Source organism: Cucurbita moschata, unplaced genomic scaffold, assembly GCF_002738365.1.
Source record: "Cucurbita moschata cultivar Rifu unplaced genomic scaffold, Cmos_1.0 Cmo_Scf00004, whole genome shotgun sequence".
Classification (NCBI taxonomy): domain Eukaryota; kingdom Viridiplantae; phylum Streptophyta; class Magnoliopsida; order Cucurbitales; family Cucurbitaceae; genus Cucurbita; species Cucurbita moschata.
Window position 1 is genome coordinate 3,928,974 of NW_019268520.1, and position 16,714 is coordinate 3,945,687.

A 16,714-nucleotide genomic window follows, 5' to 3' on the forward strand; every position below is an offset into this window, starting at 1 on the left:
ATGATAAGTTAAAATATATATATATATATTAATTAAAAAAATGACGTAATAAAAAATACCAAGTTGAGAAAATTTGAAGGAAAGAAGATTTATATGAACTCCTATTTGTTTTGTTGTTCGAAGCTGGTATCAAATATTGAATTTAGGGTATTAACCCATAGCCACCACGTTTTAATTATTCAAACTCCCAAATATTATTAAAAAAAAGTTGCCCCTCTCCCTTAATCTCTCTCTATATATACTGGCGGAGAGATTTTGGTCTTCATAATTCAAGGCGGAGAGAGAGGTGGAGAGAAAATGTTGTCTCAGTTATTGAAACCCATTAAAGCTGTCTTCAAATCAGAGCTCCAAAAGTTCATCCATAAGGATTTCCATGAGCTTGTTCAAAGGATGACTGTTATTGATACCTTTTTGTTCTTGGTAACGATTTCGTTTTTAGCTTTTTTTTTTTTTAAGGATGGTTTGGTTTACGAAGTGTTTGAATCGTCGTGTTTGTTTAATTTGTAGATCGTGCATTTTGTTGATAAACTCGGAGTTTGGCATAAGCTTCCTGTGATTTTGGGGTTGCTTTATTTAGCCATTCGTCGGCATCTTCATCAAGAATATAACTTGATCAATGTCGGGCGAACCCCGGTTGGAGTTCGGTCCAATCCGGTGGATTTCCCGTACCGAACCGCCGATGGGAAGTATAACGATCCATTCAATGAAGCTGTAGGTGCCCGAGGATCGTTCTTTGGTAGAAACATGCAGACTATTGATCAATCTAATAAGGTTTTATATCATACATACACATCATATGTTTTTGTTTAGTAAAACTCGAAACTTTAAGATTTAATTTGATAACGTTTTTGTAGCTGTTGAGCCCGGATCCTATGGTGGTGGCTACAAAGCTTCTGGCAAGAAGAAAGCTTATAGACACTGGAAAGCAATTCAACATGATCGCTGCTTCTTGGATTCAGTTCATGATTCATGATTGGATCGATCATTTGGAGGATACCAAACAGGTCTAAAATTAAATTAATAAAAATACTCTTTGAACTTTATATTTTCAAAAATATTATGTTTCAATAATACTTAAATTTTTTAAAAAAAATTAAAAAATATATATTTACGGTTAATTTTAGACAGATAAGATTAATATTTTATTTAAAAAATAACCTTACAATTTTAATAATATTTCAAGATATTTTGAATTAAAAAAAAATCATTCATACCTTCGACTTTTTTTTAAACAATTCAAAAATATTTTTATACTGTATTTAAAAAAATTTCATAAAATTTTAAAAACTAAATTAATAAAAATATCCTTAAATCTTGAGCAAGATTTACCGAAATAACCTTTTAAACTTTTAAAAATTTTAATAATATTCTTAAATTTAATGTATTTTTAAAATTAAAGAATATTGTTATTAATTTAGGCCATTTTATTCCATTTAATTACAGGTTGAGTTGGTGGCTCCACGTGAGGTTGCAAGTGAGTGCCCATTAAAATCATTCAAGTTCTTCAAGACAAAACAGGTTCCAACCGGCTTTTTCCAAAACAAAACCGGATCGATTAACGTACGAACTCCTTGGTGGTAAGAGGTTTTTTGTTTTTTGTTTTGTTTTGTTTTTTTTTTTTTAAATCACAAAAAAAAAAAAAACCATTTATTTCTGCTTTTCTGTGTTCTGATCTTCACGACCTATGGAATTGTAGGGATGGAAGTGTTTTGTATGGAAGCAATGCAGAAACGTTGGGGAAGGTGAGAACTTGTAAAGATGGGAAGCTCAAGATCGCCGACGATGGGCTTCTTCTTCACGACAACGACGGCGTTGCCATCTCCGGCGACGTTCGGAATAGCTGGGCCGGTGTCTCCACCTTGCAGGCTTTGTTCATTAAGGAGCATAATGCCGTTTGTGATGCTTTAAAGGTTCGAGTGTTCTTTGTTCTTTGTTCTTTGTATGTTCTAAGTTAGAAATCACTACTCTCCACCATCCACAATATATATGATATTGTCCACTTTGAGCAGAAGGAAGATCCAGATTTGGAGGATGAAGATTTGTATCGACATGCAAGGCTCGTGACTTCGGCTGTGATTGCTAAAGTTCATACCATTGATTGGACTGTTGAGCTTCTCAAGACTGACACTTTGCTTGCAGGAATGCGTGGCAACTGGTATAACCCTTCTCGATCTAGATGTCAAAAGTTTAAATTAATCTATTACATATACGATAATTTATTTGTTACGTCGGGTCACTACTTTCGTTATCTATTGTTCGTGATGAGAATACTATCAATGTGAGATCCCGTATCAGTTGGAGAGGAAAACTAATCATTCAATATAAAGATGTGGAAACCTCTCCCTAATAGATGCTTTTTACAAACATAAGGCGGATAGTAATACGTAATGGGTCAAAATAAATGAGTTTGAGCTATTGCATAAATTTTAATAATTTAAGGACCAAAATAAATTTTTTGATTAGGTAAAAAAATAAATTATGTATATATCATTATATATTGCTTATGGTTGGTTTAATTTTATAAGGTATGGATTATTGGGGAAGAAATTCAAAGACACGTTTGGGCACGTTGGAGGAGCCATTTTGGGAGGTTTAGTGGGTTTGAAAAAGCCCGATAATCACGGTGTCCCATATTCCTTGACGGAAGAATTTACCAGTGTCTATCGCATGCACCCACTCTTACCTGATGATTTCCACCGTAGAGATGTCTCGGTTGAACCCGATCACAACAAATCTCCACCGTTGATTGAAACGTACCTAGTTTTGTCATTTTTCATATAACATCAATGATTTGAGCAATTATTGCGAATGTTTCATCTAATTTTAATAGATTTTTCTTTTTTGTTTGAATAGAGTGCCAATGGGGAATATGATTGGGCTCAAAGGAGAACAGGCCTCAAAGGAGATGGGCTTTACGGCCCTATTAGTTTCAATGGGCCATCAATCCAGTGGAGCCCTAGAGCTATGGAATTATCCAGTGTGGCTCAGGGATCTCATAGCCCATGACATGGACGGCAAGGATAGGCCCGATCATGTTGACCTTGCAGCCCTTGAAAGTATTGACCGAATCACAACCCTTTATTTCTCTTGATCTAATATGAACCGTTGGTTTTCATCATGATGGAGTTAATTTTGTGGTGGTAAATTCAATTTCATTTTGCAGTTTACCGGGACAGAGAGAGAAAAATTGCTAGGTATAATGACTTCCGCAGGGGATTATTTCTCATTCCAATCTCCAAGTGGGAAGATCTAACGGACGATAAAGAAGCGATTGAAGTGCTTCGTGACGTGTACAATGATGATGTGGAGAAGCTCGATATTTTGGTGGGGTTGATGGCAGAGAAAAAAATTAAGGGCTTTGCTATTAGCGAGACTGCTTTTGTCATTTTCTTGCTCATGGCTTCTAGGTAAACTAAACCGAACTTTTTACCTATTTATCCTAGTCAAATTACAAATCACGAGCATGATAAAAACGATTTTAGAAGGATAAAAATGGGCGTTCTAATTGAATGAGAACCAAAAATGTTATCAAACGTGCATGTATTCAACTAACTCGAGAAAACAAAAACCGTAAAAATGCAGGAGGCTAGAAGCAGATAAGTTCTTCACGAGTCATTTCAACGAAGAAACATACACAAAGAAGGGATTGGAATGGGTGAACTCAACCGAGAGTTTGAAAGATGTTATAGAAAGACATGAACCCGAGATTTCAAAGAAATGGATGAACTCATCAAGTGCTTTCTCGGTTTGGGATTCTCCTCCCAACACTCCCAACCCTATTCCTATTTACCTTCGTCTTCCTCGTTGATTCTCCGTATTCGTGTTCATCGATTCATGTATGGTATTGTATTCTTCATGTTTTTCATCTCAAATTTGGATTTTGATTCTTATATTTCTGGAACAAGACTAGTTCTTGTTTTAACGAGTATTTGGTCTGTTAGATCCGATACTAGTTGAAAACTATCGAGTTAAATTAAGAACCGTTGCTAAATTTTTTTGTTACGAGTATTGACCACGTTGACGTGCTCTATACAAATTGTTTTGTGTATCGACTTTTGTATATAGTCCCAAAATTCGTATATCAACGAAACATTATTCGACTTAGAACATGAAATTATTTTGTTACGAATCCATGGCGGCCTACTTTCTCATGACTGCCATCAACAAATCACTCCAAGCATCAATGGGGCCTGGCATGCACCAATGCACACAGTCATTGTACCCTCTCATCCATTTGTTACCCCAAAACTCCCCAGGGTGCCCGTCCCCTCTCATCATCATAGCCATCGTCACGTCGATCGCCTTGAATCTCCTTCCTGTTGTCGTCTCCCCTTCTCGGTTCGCCTTTTCCATCTCTTCTATTTGAATATCCCTTAGCTTCCAATCAAAGCTCTCAAAATCAATCTCTTTCGCACTCAACGGGCTCGTTCTATTGCAATACCCACCTGTATTCCAAATCCCATCCTCAAAATGGGCGGGCGAGAATGTCCTTACAAATGTTACCAACTTACCACAGCTCTTGCAATCATTGATGTACTTAAAAGCAACTCGCAAAGCCATTTTCAAGGCGAAGTCGGGATTGTGAGTTGTGATATTTGGATCGTTGCAGTAGACGCAGTCGACAATGTTGGTACCTTCATGCAAGTACAACGGTCGGAAGAACCAATGGCCACTGGAGATAATCGCGTAGTCAATATCGGGTAGGTGTCGTGTCCAGCCATCATCGAGCTTGTCGAGTTGCAGGTCGAAAACGCCCGTTCCTGTCCCGTTCACAACTCTCTCCTTCCCAGCAACAAGGAATTTAGTCCAAAGCATGATGAGGGTCAGCTCAGTCTTCGGAAAATACCATCTTCTAAACCTATCCTCAGAGTCTTTGTAAACATCTTGTGGAGTTTCTACCTATAAAATTCCCCAAGTTTTAAGAACATAATTAAAAGCTTAATTAATTAAGGTTTATTAATTAATTCAAAATTGTGCTTTATTTAATTAAATTTCTACATTGACCGGAGATTCCTCAGCCACCCCGAAACTAAGGAAACCGTTCATGTTTTTGTGTCTTGAATTTTTGGTTTTTTTTTTTATCAATTTATTGCTGTAATTTTTATTTTTCCCATAAATAAATATTTTACTATTTTTTTTTTGTGGGTTGATATTTTTCCATAAAACAATGGATTATATTAAAATAAAAAAACTTACATTGAAAAAGAAAATTATTGCCAAAATTGCAATGGGAATATGGTAAAATTCAACCCCTAATTTTGGAAAGTGATTATATTAAATGAAACATCATTAACAAAAGCCACACAAATATTGACCTTATTCCCATTATTGAAAATGTTTTTTTTAAAAAAGAAAAATTAAAAATCTTGACCATTTTTCTTTTTTAATATTTTTTTTAATGGTCCAAAATTATATACAAATTTGGAAACAATTAGAATAAAAAAATAAAAAAATCTGAGCAAAATAAAAGAAACGTTCAGGTACCCACAACCATCCATGGTTTTGAGCCCATGAATTCATCCATGGAGGAACAGAGTTTCCCTAATAATAACAATCCCTCAAAACCACCACTAATTTCATTCGACAATCAAAAGTTGGGCAGAAAAACAGAGAGATTGAGAAAGAAAGAGATGGAAGGAACCTGTGATAAGATGCAGAGAAGAGATTCCATGTGATTTCTGGAAACAGAGTCGCCGATAAATGCGAGTTTCTTCCCACGAAGAAGGTGAAGAAACGCCGTTGGATCAAACCGAGAAAGCTCGCATTCATCTGGCTTCCATCTCCAGTTCACAAAATCCATATCCTTTCTCCCCTGTTTGAAGCAATTTTTTGATTCTGGAATGGTGGGGCAGCTCCAATTGGTGTACATCCCCGCCCCTCTTGCCTCCTCTACCCAATGCCCTTTGAATAAATTGCACCTCTGTTTCTCTGCATGAACAGAGCATACCCTTAATTTAAGAATTCAACGTAAGAATTAATGGAAATGGAGAAATGGGTTTTGGGATTTGGAGTTTGATTGTTACCTTTCAGAAGCTTTGGACCAAGAACTAGAAATGGGTTTCGAGGAGTAATGACGAAGAAGAAGAAAGTAACAATGGCGATCATTCCTAAGAATGACCATAACAGAGGACCAATCCAACTCCATCTCTCCCTCTGCAAATTGCGATTAGGATTGGATTTCTTTGCCAAATGAGAGTTTGAGAATCTCATGGCGTTCCAGCATGAAGAAACAGAGAGAGTTGAGTATGAACTGTATGGGTTTTGTGAAACTCTCAAATCTATGCTTCTATAAGAAAATTACATCCAAAATGGGAAACTTTTATTACAAGCCATCACAGCAACAATACGTAAAACTCTTTAATAACTACTCGTTTTTCCAGCCTCTCTCAATCATGGCATCTTTCTCTCTCTCTCTTTCTCTCTACAATTTCAGAAACAGAGTTCCTCCAAAGGAAGGGAAGGGAAGGCACAGCAAAGCCGAAGATGTGATTTCAATCATGTAGCATGTGATTGCAACACGCATAATGCCATAAAGACCTTGACGAATTTCATGTGATTCGTGGACCATACACAATAAAATACCCTAATTTCTGCAGAAGAAAACCTGAAGGAGAATTATCATTTGGACATGGGAATTCCAAAAAGAGAAACATTGTTCAGCATCAGAACCATCAATCAGAACAAGCTTAAGCCATTTTGTTTCCGATTAGTAATGGTGTTATGGAAAAACAGAGTGAGAAAAAGAGTTCATGAGCAAGAGAGAAAAGGGATCTGTGTATTACTATGAATAAAGAGTGTAAAAGAGAACCTAACAGTAAGAATGAAGTAATAACTACATATGTAAGGGAGAACACAGCTTTGAGTATCACTGACAAAGGCCGGCCACAACCTCCAAAAGTTCTTACATCCACTTCTGTTTCCAAGGTGAAGGTGTCTGAATGGACGGCAATCGACCACATGTCGGACGCCATTCATTAGCTTTCTACACAGCAACTTCCTTTAGCTTTGCTTTCTATTAAGTTAGATATTTACACAAATGAAACCTTGTCTGCTTTTTAGTGAAACGAATCTGTCGAAATGTGTCCACCACAGAGAAAAATTCAGCTGCCTGAAAACCAGCGATGTTGCTGCAACATTTGAGAGGGAACAGTACGCCAGCCCCAACATAAACAGTTTTTTTATTATTGGTGCCACTATTAGCACGTATACTGTGTTCTTTTTCTTGGTCTGTAATTCTTTGGCCTATCAAAAGAGCAGCCATAAAAAGGTTCAACATTCGGAAAAAGGTGAAGAAGAGCAGAGAGATACCATGAAAAATTAATTAAGAAAACACAACAATGAGAAAACGATTTGGAATATCACACATTCATCGATCAGGTTCAACAACTAAAAGAAAGATCAATTCTTTGGGATCCTTCCTTTGTTTAAAGGGAACGAACAGAGATAGAATCAGACCGATTCCCAAGCCCAGATAATGAAACTCTATAGCTTCACACATGATAAAACACACGCCATCCATTTCCCAAGTGGCAGATAGGTATAGATAAAATAAAAGTATGCACAATTTTATGCTTTTATGGGTTGTATTCAAAAGAGGGGCACAGCAGATGCAATAAAAGAGGTTCTAAATTGACTTCTCCATAACAGAAGCAAAAATTGGAGGCCATCGGATGCGGGTAGACTTGGACAAGTACTTGCCTCATAAACTTGCAGGATGTTTAAAAAAAAAAGCCAAGTTTATGGGAATGCATACTGAAATCCATACATATTCTACTAATATCTTAGCATGGTCCTTGGATACCACTCGGTTGTTTCTAATTTTCTGTTTTCAAATAAGTTTGAAGCTTCAAAAAATAGGAAATAGGAGAGTATTGTCACATGGGTCGGTAACAAAGTTTAATCAAAATAAATGAATATACAGAAAAGGCCCAACGGGGCACAGAAAACCACTTCAACTGGAATATAACATGGAAATATCATAATTACAAAAAGGATTAAAAAAAGACCATCCTGGAGGAATAGAAAACAAGAACAGTAAGTGAAAGGTTCCTACAAAAATGTGACCGGGAACATATCAAAGACAAACACAATTTTATGTTAGAGCTTTAAATGGAACGGGAAAAGGAAAACAAACTTAACTGGAGATGCAGTCATGTTCACTAAAGACTGAAAATAATGTGCCAAAATGTTCAATATTATAATATCAAGCGAAATGTAGAATTAGCATCATTTAGCAATTGTACGGAAGGAATGGGAAGAGTAAGCTCACCAGGACTTGGTTGGTGACCACAATGAAATGCTACTGCCCTCACTCATTGTTGTTTGTAGTTAAACCTAGCAGAACCATCTAAGCCACTGTCGGGTTCTTTTCTCTTGTGCATACCACCTATCTGAAACATCTTGAGCTGCTCATCAGCAAAAGGCTGCGTACTGGGAACTGAAAGTTGTCTCGATGCTAAAGGCAACTTTTCATCAAATCTTTCTTTATCTATAATCCCATGACCTGCATTAAGATCCAAACCCTGGCTTCCCCATTTTCCAATCTCAGGACCAACAGCACTACTTCCGGTTGGATAACTCATAATGAACGGCCTTGAATAAGGGGTAGGGGCTACCCCAGCTGGCCCTAATAAATGAGAAGTGATGGTAGGGAATCCAAGCGAACAGCCAGGGGATGAATCCATGTAAGATGTAGAACAACCTGAATAATTGTTCGATTGTACAGGAAAACTAGTTTCGAAAGGGAACCCAGAATAAGTAAAGGAGTTAGCAGGTGGAAATGCCAAAGCAGGAGAGGAAGAAAGCACTGGTGCACGATAAATTTCAGCAGTGAATCCTGTGCCTGTAGGGGGAGCAAATACTCTCTGAGATACAGCAGCAGGAACATAGCTTTGTTCTCCTCTACCTGGCAAGACTGATGGGATCGCCGTTAATGCTGAATATGAATTACCCTGAGGAAACAAAGAATAGAAGTTCCCAATTTCTCCAGAGTTCACCTTCATTCCAGGGAGAAGTGATGAAAATGGCATGTAGTTTTTATTCTGCTGACTGAGAGGTACTGTTTCTGCCCCCATTTCATCAAGGGAAGGACCATTGTTCAAATCGAAGTTTCTGGAGGCACTGAACCCACAATTCCCTAAACCACCAGAAACAAATGGCCTACTTGAAATGGGGAGCTCTAGCCTATTCCTGCCAATAGAACATGGGCCCACATCATGACTTTCATCAACTTTATTTAAATCAAGATCAAGTCCACCACCTCGATCACAAAGCCCTGGATCAACACTTGCTTTCCACGGTACATTTGACGACAAAGCAACTTCTTCTAGGAGTCTCTGGTCCGGCACGTTCAGGTCAAAGTCCAAAGGTGGGCGCCCCTCCTTGCTAGTGGTAGTAACAAGAGCATCACTCAAGCTGAGTGGCATTTCAAGATTTTTTCGTGGTTCAGCACGGCGAAAAGCACTTGTAGCAGCTGAACCCTTCCATCCAAGTTCAACTTTGTTTGCTAGGGAGTTCGCTGGTGGAACAACTGATCCTTTTGCAGCAGAAGCCACAGTAACTGAAACAGGGAAGCTTTCTGATGCTGAAGGGATGGAGAAAGGTGTGAAAATGGGCAGCTGAACAGAAGAGGAACTTCCAATAACATCGTCTTGTGTCGCATCATCCACAGAACAACCTTCATTTAAATCAAAATCCAGCTTTACCACTGTGTCTGACCTTGGAGCAGAAAGTGAAGGATTTGCACTAGTGACATGGTCTTTGGTTCCAGTCGACTCGGAAATATTTAAACTTAATTTCTCATCCTGATCATTTTCCGGTAAGGGAATGGCAGGAGATTCCACGTGCATAGAAACCCCACCACAACAATTATTAATGTCATCTGTTCTTCCCAAATCCTGTACTGCACAATCATCTTTCCGATCTAACAGAGGAGGAACCTGAATCATTGTCTGTTTCCCGATCTGATTAACATGAATTTCTGAGTTCACAATATTTGATTTTTTATCCTTAAATTCTGCATCACAAGAATTGGCATCAGGAACCATTGTAGCAGTCTCAATTTTTTCCTCCTGAGAGTCTGCGTGAATCTCAGGTATAGATGACAGTTTCTCTTCCATTCCACTGCCGCTATCTAAGTCTGCATGGGTCTGAACATCGCCACCACTTAATTGTGAAGATAAACTAGGCGTCTTTTCATCCAATTGCTTTTCCTCTTCGAGAGCTGATGTAGTTTTTACTTCTGATTTCAAAACCACTCCATTATCTGTCGCTCTGTCATCAGTTTGGTCCACTATTTCATTTTCACGGAGTTGGGTACACTCTTCTTGTACTAGAAGCGACCTTGATTGCCCTAGTTCATTTTGATCAGAAAGCTGATTTGTTTCCACAGTGTCTGTATTGCCTTCTTCCACACCGTATGAAGAACCAACAGCTACAGAGGCATTGCATTCTTCAGCACAAGGTTTTGTATCACAATTTGAAGGCGTCCTCTCCATGTTTTGCTGAGCATTTGATGGCGTAATATGTTCCCTTGAAGTGCCAAATGCAACACCTCTTCCATCTTTAGGAGAGTCAGCTGAGGTCGAGGCAGGATGAGATCCATTTCTATCATGCAACATGTTATTGCTGTCAAGAGGTTCAGAAGATGAGCGACCCCCAGCCTCACCATTAGCATCATCTTCATCACATTTAATATCTTCAGGCAAAATTTTCAATTGTCCATCATTGCCATCAGAAGATTCTTCTGCCATAGGTGATCGTTCCTGAGGAGAATCCAACGGCGATGCATTATTAGATTTAGATATTTCCCCAGTAGCCACACTCGCAAGAAGATTCATCCCTACAACATCCCCTGGTGATGATGATGTATTAGACTCGGAAAATTTAACACAGCTTTCAATCAAGGCATTTATGGGGCTTAGAGAAGCATCATAAGTTTTTCCAGGCCTAGATATAATTCCAGTCAATGAAGCATTGGTTTCTGATTGCCCTTCATTGGCCGCAGCAAGCCTGCCTCGTTCGTTGCTGGCAGCTACCTCTTTACCCTCCTCTGAGCTCTGAAATTGATCTTTCTTATGACATTGATCTGAGTTTACTTCAGTTGCAAAACTAGCCCCAAGCAAATCGCTTCTGCCTTTAGCTTTCTTTTCATGGTTATCACCTGCCTCATCATGAAGAGATCCTTTGTGACATGAAACAACTTGATCCTCTGTGACAACCCTAGTAGTTCCCAATGGATTTTTGCAGGTGTTCGGCAACTTTACAACAAGTCGACTATATCCATGTTCAACAAGTGACGCATCTGGAGATTTCTCATGTGATGCAGTAGAGGCCTTTTCAGAAGTCAAACTCTTGTTTAGGGCATTAAGTTTTCCAGACCCAGATACCTTGTGTGTTCCTGTGAGAGTATTCAAATGAACACCATTGCTAGGCTTCCGATGGCGAGAAGCACCCACAGAAACTTTGCTAACACTTCCTGAACCAGAATTTGAGCTCCTAGTGTCTTCTTTGCATGAAGATGCTACAGTTTTTGCATGATCACTTGACTGACTGTTATTTTGGGAATGACTTGAACTGCTGCTCCTCTCCTCCTTTATAGGAGTCAAAGGAAGATCTGAGTTCCCACCAACTAGTGTTTTAAAGTTATAATCCTTTGATGAAGCAACCATGCTTGAAGAAGACTTCATGCTGCTCGACGATGCAGATGATTTGCCAACCATTTCAGTGGGACAGAATTTAGCTTGAGAATGTTTAAACATGTTAGAATGTGTAGAGCTCTTTACGCAATCATCACCAGACCCTCCGGCCTTTTTGCTCCCTACTTGAGAAACTTCTAAAGGCCCAGATTTAGAAGGCCATGAGACACCATGACTGGATTCAGACTTTGCATCATTAACATCCATCTCAGCTTCCACACGTTTCTTCCAGGTATCTACCAAACTCCTTGCTTTCTTCTGAATTTCAGCATTTTTATGAGTACGTAAATGATTCACAGACTTACCTATATAACAACTCTGAAGAGCATTGAGATTCACAGGAAGTTTATCCAAGGCACGAAGTAGAGCCAAAATAAAATCCTCTACAGTTTTAACACTTCCTTTCGTGCCATTACCATCACAAATTTTACCCTTTCGAACTTCTTGAAGCCATTCATCTAATACAGGCAAACCCCTGAGCTGCAAAAACCATCCTAGACAATCAATCCTATCAGTGACTGCTATAACATCAGCAAGCATCACTCGATCGGCCAAGTCTAATTTCTGACCAGAACTGTCAGGTTGGATAAGTTTGACAAAATTTTCAACCCCCTCAAAGTCAATAAGTCCTCCTTTATCAGTAATTTTAGCAATCTCATTCTTTAGCGTACTTTCTGATCTAAACGGACTGAATTCTCCATCTTCTGTTTTACATAACCGCTCTCTCTTTGTGGGTTCAGACCCCTGATCACCTCGTTCCCTTTTCTTGCTTTTAACGTGAGAAGTGAGAGAAGAACTATTTGGTATACTTTCTGAACCAGATTTTTGCTGCACGGCTGGAAGTGAACCATTCAAGGGCTTTGGTGAACGGCCTCCAAACTGCACCACCCCATGCATTTCTCGCCTTGTCTTTTCTAATAGTTGATCTACTTCTTCTTGACGTTCCTGTAATTAAAATTTGATTGAGTTGGTGGGTGTGTTACTAGAAAAATCAACCTAAGAATGGAAAGAAACTTCTTAATGTGAGATGAAAGGCGGATACTCTAGATACTCACATTAATATAATCTCTATCGGTTAACCACCATAAACACTTGTTATCAGTATCATACACTCTTCTGCACACAAATGAGGAAATGCTCGACGGAAGTTCAATGCCTTTGCGAAGGAAAGCAACTTTACAAGGATGAAGTAATGATGCGACAGGTATCTCATCTTTATGAAATGAGTAAAAGATCTCATTCGGCGCAGCATCTAACGATAATCCTTTTGGGAGCTTCACATCAGCAGGCCGGTAAAGCCAATTCACATCTAACCTTAAATTCGTCTCCTTGTCCGACTTGAATGAACGTATAATTCCAATAAAAGGAGGGGAATCTAGAGGTGGCTTGAAAAGAGCACAATCACCAACGTGGATCTTGCGTCCATCCTATTATAGTCAAAACCTTCTTTAGTACAGGTATAATAAATAAAATATCTAGACCAAGTAAAATGTAAATGAAAAGACCCCCCTCCAAGAAACCATGTATATAATATACACAAACACACACAACCCATATGTGTAACCAAAAATGATAGTTCTGCACTGAAAATAAAAGGTTCTACAGGGTTATTTAATTGGATGTAAATATCATTGAATTCATGTGCATGAACAGTTAATACAAACATCTGCATCAGAGTGACATAAAAATACATTTGAATTATCGCATTATATTCAGGCACACGAAAGGACGTTCAAACTCCACAAGAAAGTTGAGTTACCACAACCTTCTAATTCACCACTACAAGCATTCAACTTCTATGGAATACAATAGGGTTCTTTTCTTTCCCGTTTTTGAATGTGATAAAAGGAAACAAAACAAAGCTCAGATAATATCTTCAGAAAGCAACTCCGTGACCCAAAGTAGGGTTTCTTTCAACCCACTTTATCTCATATCACTACTAGCAGAGCTCTTAGCAAGCTCATAGGTAGACCTATTCCCTCTTCTGCGCATCAAAGAGAAGGTAACAACTCTGAAGCTTTAGCAACTTAGTTATTCTGAGAAATCAAAGAAATCAGAAACACTCTTTGAGATGGTGAAATGCTTTCTTTGAAGCTTTAGCTTCAGCAATTTCTGCATCTACCTGCAGGATTTTGCATGTTGATGTTGTCATCAAATTGCTTTTGATGTTTTCAATTGCCATGCCAACATCAGCTCAATTTAGGTCCTTTTACATTGAGCCATTAGTATTATATTTGTATGCATCTTCATGGGGAGGAACTAATCTCAACAGATGACTGAACACCAACCAGTAGAATCTTATACACTTTGATAGCTCGTCTCTCCGTCATATAATGTACTTTGTGATCCATTCAAGTAGATATCATGAATCTTGCACTATCTGTTCATGGATCCATCAATTCCTGCTATTCCACAAAGCCGATTATATGAAAAGCATTTCACCATCTCTATGAGTGTTCATGGGTCAACTTAAGAGGCACTTGAAATTAACCCATAGTTCAAGGCAACGGACCCAATCCAACCAAATAATTGAAGTCGATCATTTCCAACATTGTTTAATGAAAATGGCCATAGACAGTTTTTTAAGAAAATGTTCGTTAAGAGACTACATCTATGTGTATGTTTGGTTAACGTGTTTGTTTATCCCAACTCCCAAGTTACAAGTTTGCAAATCCTATTTAACGACAAAAGCCCACGTTCCAAAGACATAAACCTATAAGATCTTCCTTTCATATTACAAACTAATTTTATCAAATCAAAACTCAGTAACTGAACACACATTACACAAACTTCATTTTCTGTAATCCATTATTATGTACAGCCAAAACATTTTGTATATAACCTGGGCTTCTAATTCCCAGATGTTATAAACTTGTGTTTTGTACCACGAGTCAAACAACCCCCTTAAGAATTTAGTTTCATCCACGAAATTACAAATAGTGGTTTACATATAAAATTTTATAATTCTAATTCATCCTACCCTACATTATTCAATATGGAGCAACTCTTATAATAATTAATATCCAAAGTAAATGGCAATCATGGTCTAAACCCAAGACCAATTCGCAAGTCCACTTATTTTAACCGAAATCAATCTGGACAAGCCTATAACCAAACTCGTTGGGCAACATTGCGTCTTATTCCCTATAAATTTGGACATGAAAACACGATCACAATGTTAAGAATAGTCATTTTTATTACGGTATAGTAGCTTAGGGGTTGAGACAATTTAAACATTTTTCCCCTAAGCATCCACCTATCCTTATAAACTATGACCTTTTCCCATTCAAATTCCTCCATATACCACATTTTTCCAGTAGAAGGCTTGTCAAAGAAGAAGGTTTAATGCCTAGCTTTGCCTCCATAAAGGAAGCGTTCAGTAGAAGCATTTCCCCTTCAGAATGAATATTGGTAAAACCCCAGGGTGGTTCAGCACTCCCTAATTTGGTTAAGCCAACACCAACATAGCTTGACTGGAAAGAGCTATACTTACAAATCCCATACCACCCTCCTCTTATAGATCTACACTCTACACAGACAGCGCACCAACAATATTTTTCACCCCACTGTTAAATTCCCACCAATAATTAACCACAATACAATTTACTTCGATCATACTTTGTCAGGGGTCTTAAGGCAATTCCTTTATATTTATAAACATCAGAAAATGTAACCTCCCACTCATTTTAGGTTCTTCCATGCTAAATGGGGCTGGACCCTTTTCAATCGCCAAGAAGTAACACATCTAGACCAAACCAAACAACTAACCAGTGAGGAGAAAGAGCAACAATCTGTAATTTGTTTTACGCACTAAAGCAGTAAGTGGCTACGTGGTAATAGCAAATCCCACTAACATTAATTCAAATTTCAAGAGATAAGATCAAGAAATTAAACTATAATGCTGGAGGCAAACGGAAGAGCAATGCAAATTTGAAAACAAACAAACAAACAAAACAAAAGGAAGCGGATAGAGCAACCAAAAGATAAACGATTTAGTCTTCATCTAAAACCCTTAAAAAGGATAGCATTAATGAAATCATATCAGGTTCACATGCCAACGCAATCGATAGAACAATCCTACGCCGAGTTGGAAACCTAATAAACAAGATCAAATTCTTCATGGGGAGAAGGGAACAACGAAAAAAAAAAATACAAGACAGCAGAACACAGCAGATGATACACAATTTAGAAGTAAATGCAGAAAACAAAAGGGAAATCGGGGCGAAACAAACGTAAAACTATCAATACTTTGAGAAAGAAATCTGGGGCGGACAATTCGCAAGCTACAGCTGTCGAATTAGAATGGACCGGCCACATGTGCCGCCTCTGTTTCCACCTCTCACCTCCAGACCCATGCATATCCCTCCATTTTCCTTGAATCTTGAATAAATACCACTTTCCTCTTCTAAAAGAATCATCAATTCAGATCAAATCCCACCCCCCAACACAGGCAAAATAAAAAAAATAAAAGCAAAAGCAAAAGGGGCAGCAAAATTCGCAAATTGGGGATTTACAAGGGTACGAAGAAACCTGAAATCAGAGGTGGGTCTTGTTCAACTAAGCAGAGAAAGAAGAGGAAGCCATGAATAAAGGGCGGGGAAGACAGATGAAAAGGGAGGGAGATGAAAATTGGAAAACTAGGGATTGTGTAATTGAGGTGTGATGATGCTGAGAATTGCGTTACAGTAGAGGGGAGAGAAATCAAAATGAAGGAATCGAAATTATGGGGGGGGGGAAAGAGTAAAAAGAAGAAATGGGTTCCGAAGATTTTGAGCGAAGAACTCGCCGGGAGAGATTTGGAGAGAGAGAGAGAGAGAGAGAGAGAGAGAGAGATGGGATTTGAGAGACGAAAATGGCGAATGGGAGCGAATACGTGGGCTTGGAGCCAAAATTTTTGCAGGGAGTCGAGGGAGTTGTTGAAAAGGACAATACCAAAGCTAACGACGCCGTTTTGACTTTTCCTCAAAAAAAAAAAAAAAAAAAAAAAAAAAAAAAAAAAAAAAAAAAAAAAAAAAAAA

General features: G+C 38.3%; 3 protein-coding genes across 3 annotated transcripts; 1 reads left to right on the forward strand and 2 right to left on the reverse strand.

Moving 5' to 3' along the window:
- The first annotated feature begins 201 nt into the window (after positions 1-201).
- On the forward strand, positions 202-3,928 carry LOC111441943 (alpha-dioxygenase 1). Its single transcript, XM_023079143.1, has 10 exons — positions 202-420; positions 508-771; positions 855-1,004; positions 1,444-1,577; positions 1,697-1,910; positions 2,010-2,155; positions 2,526-2,753; positions 2,854-3,056; positions 3,164-3,407; positions 3,583-3,928. Exons 1-10 carry the CDS (start codon positions 298-300, stop codon positions 3,806-3,808), a joined length of 1,932 nt encoding a protein of 643 aa, XP_022934911.1. The 5' UTR covers positions 202-297; the 3' UTR covers positions 3,809-3,928.
- Positions 3,929-3,968: 40 nt separating this feature from the next.
- Positions 3,969-6,390, reverse strand: LOC111441945 (protein ALTERED XYLOGLUCAN 4-like). Its single transcript, XM_023079145.1, has 3 exons — positions 6,024-6,390; positions 5,642-5,928; positions 3,969-4,899 (listed from the first exon to the last, which is right to left on the reverse strand). The coding sequence occupies exons 1-3, from the start codon at positions 6,208-6,210 to the stop codon at positions 4,141-4,143; spliced, it is 1,233 nt and encodes a 410-aa protein (XP_022934913.1). The 5' UTR covers positions 6,211-6,390; the 3' UTR covers positions 3,969-4,140.
- Positions 6,391-6,675: 285 nt separating this feature from the next.
- On the reverse strand, positions 6,676-16,587 carry LOC111441941. Its single transcript, XM_023079136.1, has 5 exons — positions 16,227-16,587; positions 15,945-16,101; positions 12,752-13,123; positions 8,270-12,641; positions 6,676-7,242 (listed from the first exon to the last, which is right to left on the reverse strand). Exons 2-4 carry the CDS (start codon positions 16,053-16,055, stop codon positions 8,313-8,315), a joined length of 4,812 nt encoding a protein of 1,603 aa, XP_022934904.1. The 5' UTR covers positions 16,056-16,101; positions 16,227-16,587; the 3' UTR covers positions 6,676-7,242; positions 8,270-8,312.
- Between the last annotated feature and the right edge of the window lie 127 nt (positions 16,588-16,714).